This window comes from Limulus polyphemus, unplaced genomic scaffold, assembly GCF_000517525.1.
Source record: "Limulus polyphemus unplaced genomic scaffold, Limulus_polyphemus-2.1.2 Scaffold5282, whole genome shotgun sequence".
Lineage (NCBI taxonomy): Eukaryota > Metazoa > Arthropoda > Merostomata > Xiphosura > Limulidae > Limulus > Limulus polyphemus.
Window position 1 is genome coordinate 45,346 of NW_013670892.1, and position 5,577 is coordinate 50,922.

A 5,577-nucleotide genomic window follows, 5' to 3' on the forward strand; every position below is an offset into this window, starting at 1 on the left:
AGAAAAACGTTATGATATCTAATCAAAAACACCTTAGGTGTGAAAAAAAAGATGTAGCCAAAAAAGGATTGAACATATGACTTAAAGGAATGAAATCAAAATTGGTGGCCAAATTAGTAGCTACACTTTATAGCATTGATAAGAATTTTACAGCAAATATTCATTCATTAGTTAGATAGGCACAGTATTTTCTTTTATCCACCATCATGCCCCAAGTTGAACAAAAAATGCAGCCTGGCTAACTAATGTATGAATATTTGCCGTCAAATTCTTATCAATGCTATAAGTGTAGCTACCAGTTCGGATACCAGTTTTGATTTTATTCCTTTAAGTTGCACTTTCAATCCTTTTTTCTTTTCACACCCAAGGTGTGTTTGATTAGATGTATTATAGTTGAGTTAACCCTCTCTCCAGGGGCATCTTTTTTTGTGTATGTCACAAGGTTTTCATGATATACCAATAAATATAGAGTACAAATGAGCTATTTATCCATATTTTAATAGTACAAGAGTTTTAAGATTTTACTTTTATAAGGCAATATTGAAAAATATACTCTATTTCCCCTAGTGTGAGAATTGTGATGTTTGCTCTATAGGCATCTCCTCTTCCCTTAGTTACTTAACTCTCCTCCAAGAATTATGAAACTTAATTTAAATTACTCATTATATTATCTTCAATGATCCAGCAAAGCATAGTTTTCATAGCATTCAATACTATTTGGTTAGAGCCATGCAATATACAATCGGACCCCTCTTGCCATACCCACCTGTCACATCCTCTCTTTCAGAAACTGTCAGTAGTTCTCTCTGATGTTTAATACTATATTATATATAACAAACAGAAAGCCAAGGTTTTCATCTATCAAATGACATATATGACATTGTTTTCTGTAAAGAGAACTGCCAATTTTGCATTCAGTTCAAGTTTGATTATTATTATTAGAAACACATTAACAACCTTAGTTTAAGTTATAATGGCTCTTGTTACATAGTTAGAAAGCCAGAAAAATTGCTATAGTAATCAAACATTGTCTGCTTTTTGCACAGTATTTTTGTGTGTTCTTTAGTGCATTATTTCATTAAATAAAAAATTAAGCACAGTACTACCATTAGTATAAAAAGATAGGGTTAAGGTGCCAAATTTTTGAAGATACATAAAGTGTATTTTTTGCAACATTTTATTCATATTATATGGTTATTGTGGTATGTGATTTTAGGTATAGAGCAATATTTATTATTTCTTCAACTTAGTTTTAAGATTTGGTGTATTATTTTGAGTTTGTATGTGTATACATAGGTATTTCTACTGCAACCGTTTTTGACTTAATCAGTTTTCTGTCTGTATTTTTAGCCACTCAGAGTTGCATAAACTACAGCAGCTTAAAGATGAGACAGGAGAACTTTCATCAGCTGATGAGAAACGCTATCGAATGCTGAAAAAAGCCTGTGAAAAAGAACTCTTGGAGGTATAAATATTTATTTTTTTGTTTTGTAAGAAATTAATGCTTCTGAACCTTTTCTAAAACTTCCAAAGTATTCTTCTCAGTGTTCCTAAAAAAAGTTATTCATTGATAGATGGACATGTAGATATATAACTTTTTTATGTTTTATCTAGGCTGCAGATGTCATATGCTGCACCTGTGTTGGTGCAGGAGATCCAAGGCTGGCACGCTTCAAGTTCCATTCCATTCTGATTGATGAGAGCATGCAAGCTACTGAACCAGAATGTATGGTACCTGTTGTTCTAGGGGCAAAACAGGTAGGTAAAAGTATTCAAACTTTTAATAATAATGAAAATATATATACTGAACATATTATAGACATGTATCATGACTAATGTAACATAGTTTAATGCTTTTGTTTATTGATAGCAGTGTTAAGTAACTTACATGTAATTAACCTGTATGGTTAGCTATTTAACTTGTACATGTTGCATTTCACCAGCAAGAATCAGTGCTTTTTAAAAGCTAGTGGGAAGAGCACATGTAAACTCAAATAAGAATGAAACAAGCAAATGGATAACGGAATACAAAAGGTACATTCGTGGTTTAAGATCCAAAGAGTAAAATATATATATATATTTTTTATATTTGGTAGTACTGATTCATAAATTTCAAAGTAAATAAATGCATTGATGCTTATAATTTTTTTTATGAAACCCCCATTTGATTTTCTTTAACAGTTCTTGTTGCATAGTTAGAAAGCTAGAAAAATTGTGATAATTATGGGACCTTGTCTGCTTCTTGTACATTATTATACTGTGTTCTTTGGTGCATTATTGAATTAAATACAAAATCATTTAGTGCAGTACTACCATTAAAAAGTAGGGTTAAGTGTCATTGACAATCGACAGCAAAAAAAAAGATCAAAATATGTACTATTTCTCTTTTTTTTTTCCAAATTTATCCTTTATTTATTATTGTAAAAGTAACTAAAATGTTAGTTAATGTTATATTAGGTGAAATAAATAATAATATAAAAATTTTCAAAAGGATACGCTCATGAGTAGCTTATGCATAATGTAATTTGATAGCATAACATAAGGTGCATGTTTGCCAAGTGATTTACAACTTATAATGGCATGAGTAGTAGTGATACAGGGTTCAGGGGAAATAGAATGATAAAATTTAATTATAAATAGATGTATACTGTTAAGAGTTTAAACTAATTAGCATAAGCAAATGTAGTTTCACATTATAATTTGAAAAAGAAAAAAATGGTAATTTAGATTTAAAATTTTTTTTTTGTTTTTGAGGTCAGTCACATTGACCAACCTTGCATACAGAAACTGTATCTAGTGATTATCTGTTCTGTTTAAACAAGCATTTTTCCTATCACCTTTATGAAAGTTTTTATGACTTAAGGTAGCCCTTTACTAACAGGAGATATCTATAAAAAATATTTTGTCAGGTTATGAAGTGTTTGTTTGTCATATTTACTGAAATTTTAATTTCATTTAATGATGGTGTTTAACATTATTAGAAGTAAATGGTTTTTATTGATTCAGTATGAATTCTGTTCACAAACAAGAAAGTTGGAAAAGTAGTTTTGCTTCATACTTGCTTCTTTTAAGATCATAATTAAATATTTTTATTTTAATATTTGTGTAACCTTTGTTTAAAGTTATTTTCTCAAGTAATAAATCATTAGTTGTGAATATATGCAACATCATAGTTACATAGTTTTCATTTTCTCTAGGAGAATTAGATATCTTTTATTGGAAGATTAATTAAACATTTGGTATGTCAGGAACTGTGAATGTTAAATATTTTATAAAGAAAACTTGGTTTAGCATATATTTTTTTAATTTTCCATTTCAGTTAGTCTTAGTTGGAGACCACTGCCAACTTGGTCCTGTAGTTATGTGTAAAAAAGCTGCTCGTGCAGGATTTTCACAATCTCTGTTTGAACGACTTGTTGTACTAGGTATTCGGCCTCTGCGACTTGAAGTTCAGTATCGTATGCATCCTCAGTTAAGCAAATTCCCATCAAATTTTTTCTATGAGGGTTCACTTCAGAATGGAGTGTATGCTGGTAGGTTTATGTATGAATTCTTCTGTTATTACATTACAGACATTTTACTTACACAGAAAGCTGCTTAGTTCTCTATGTTATACCACATGAATTAATATTATGTTTTGCTAGCTCTGGATTGTCATGTGTGGTACAACATTTTCCTTTTTTGTTTAATATTATACACATGAATTTTATTCCCTTTCTTCAAGTACTTCACTTAATGTTTTTTTAAAGTAACATAATAATATAGTTGTGTTACTTTAATATTAAAGCTTCCCCATTTTTAATTTAATTTCATGTAGATGAGAGAAAAATGAAAGGAGTTGATTTTCCATGGCCTCAGCCTGACAAGCCCATGTTCTTTTATGCTTGTCAAGGACAAGAGGAGATTGCTGGCTCTGGTACTTCATATTTGAACAGGTGAATTTCCCACAAAAGTGTTTTAATAATTGTTTAAGATTTTTAACTCCATAAGCATTTTGAATTTTGCACTTTAAAACATATTTTCTTTACCCTATCGGGACCTGTGTACATTTTTCGTGTGTTAAGTACAAACTTGCATATCAGATTTCAAAATTTAAGTAAAAAATATAATTCTAACACTATTTCTACAATTCTTTTACTCAGAAATATCTTACAACTAGTATTTATTTGTTATATAATATTTATTTAGCATAACTCGCAAAGAAAAATGAAAAAAAAAAGTCTAAACTTTCTAACTTCAATATCTGCACAGCTATAAGGTATTTTGCCTGCAAAAAGTTCATTTATCAATTTTTTTGACTTTTTCTGCTCATCCCAAAGTATAGATTCCTATTTGTAAAAAGCTGTCATCCCTTCTCAAAATTTAATGACCCATGCTTTGTTTTTCATGATTTGTGGCTTTACTACTACAGCCCTTTGCTACCCTTTCAGATAACAAATTACTTATTTCACCATGGGGTAAATTAAGTGGTTTGAGTAGTAATTGTAGAATCTTTAGCTATTGACTACCTAGTGTTCCTTTAGAAATGAATAAAAAATCTAATGAGAAGTTAAGGTTAATTAGGAGCAAACCACAGATATGAATATTTTTATACAGTTTCTTTAGATGTTCTTTTTGTTTGGGGAAATGTTTCTATGTTTAATTATATCTGAAAACTATATTAATTTTATTTTATATCAAGACAACATTTAAGTTTAATTAGGTTTAAAAAGTGTGGTAAACCATGGCAAACTATTCAGATCAAACTTTTTGTTATTATATACTATTGTTAAATTTATAGTATTCAAACAACACATTCAAATAAAAATATGTATTAATTATTGAAAACAAACTAATGTATTGTTATTAGATTTCAATTTATTTTGACCTTGACTATTGTTGGCAAAAATCATTATCTAGCTTGACAAAGATCGTGATGATGTTTTAAAAAGATTGGTTCCTAGGTCCCGATACACTTTTTTTGTCATGTTTTTTTTTATGGTGACTGCTTCTATTGGCAAAGCAAAGTATCAAAGTTAATGAATATCAAACTAGTTGAAAATGGTGGGATGTATACAAGTGAAAAACTTTCTGATCTGTTTTTAAAAAATTAAAATTTTAAGATGAAAGATAGTATTTTCAAATTTTTTTTCAAAACTATGTCTCCCAACAAAATTTTGAAAATTTCACAACCTAAAAAAATTATAATTATACTAAACCAAATTATATGAATTTTTAAAGTAGAAACTAGATATTTAAAAAGTCCGTTGTAAGTTTCACGCATCTTTGTTAAGTGCATTAATTTTGAGAAGGAAAAAATCAGGTAAAATTTATCTTTCTGGTCAAGATAAGAAATTAAAGCAATAATGTTTTTGTCAAATGAAGACATTTTATCATTGAATAAATTAAAAAATAAAATATAGTTCCTTATTTGAGAAAATAGTTTTCCTTGTAATAATCTTTTAAAGCTCTTATCAAGTATTTATTAATAAAAAAAAAAAAAGAACCAACTTTTTTTTTTTACTTTTTGTAACTTGTATATTAGGTAGGTAGTTAGTTATACTCATTTAAATTTTTACTTTTTGTTTTAATTTTAAG

At 28.5% G+C, this 5,577-nt stretch overlaps 1 protein-coding gene across 1 annotated transcript in view; it reads left to right on the forward strand.

Annotated features, from left to right (window-relative positions):
* The window catches only part of LOC106472376 (regulator of nonsense transcripts 1-like), a 63,551-nt gene that overhangs the window by 44,068 nt on the left and 13,906 nt on the right, over window positions 1–5,577 (forward strand). The window contains exons 13-16 of the mRNA XM_013933016.1: window positions 1,351–1,465; window positions 1,615–1,758; window positions 3,320–3,533; window positions 3,818–3,935. Of these exons, the coding sequence (XP_013788470.1) occupies window positions 1,351–1,465; window positions 1,615–1,758; window positions 3,320–3,533; window positions 3,818–3,935 (591 nt within the window). The remainder of the gene's footprint in view (window positions 1–1,350; window positions 1,466–1,614; window positions 1,759–3,319; window positions 3,534–3,817; window positions 3,936–5,577) is intronic.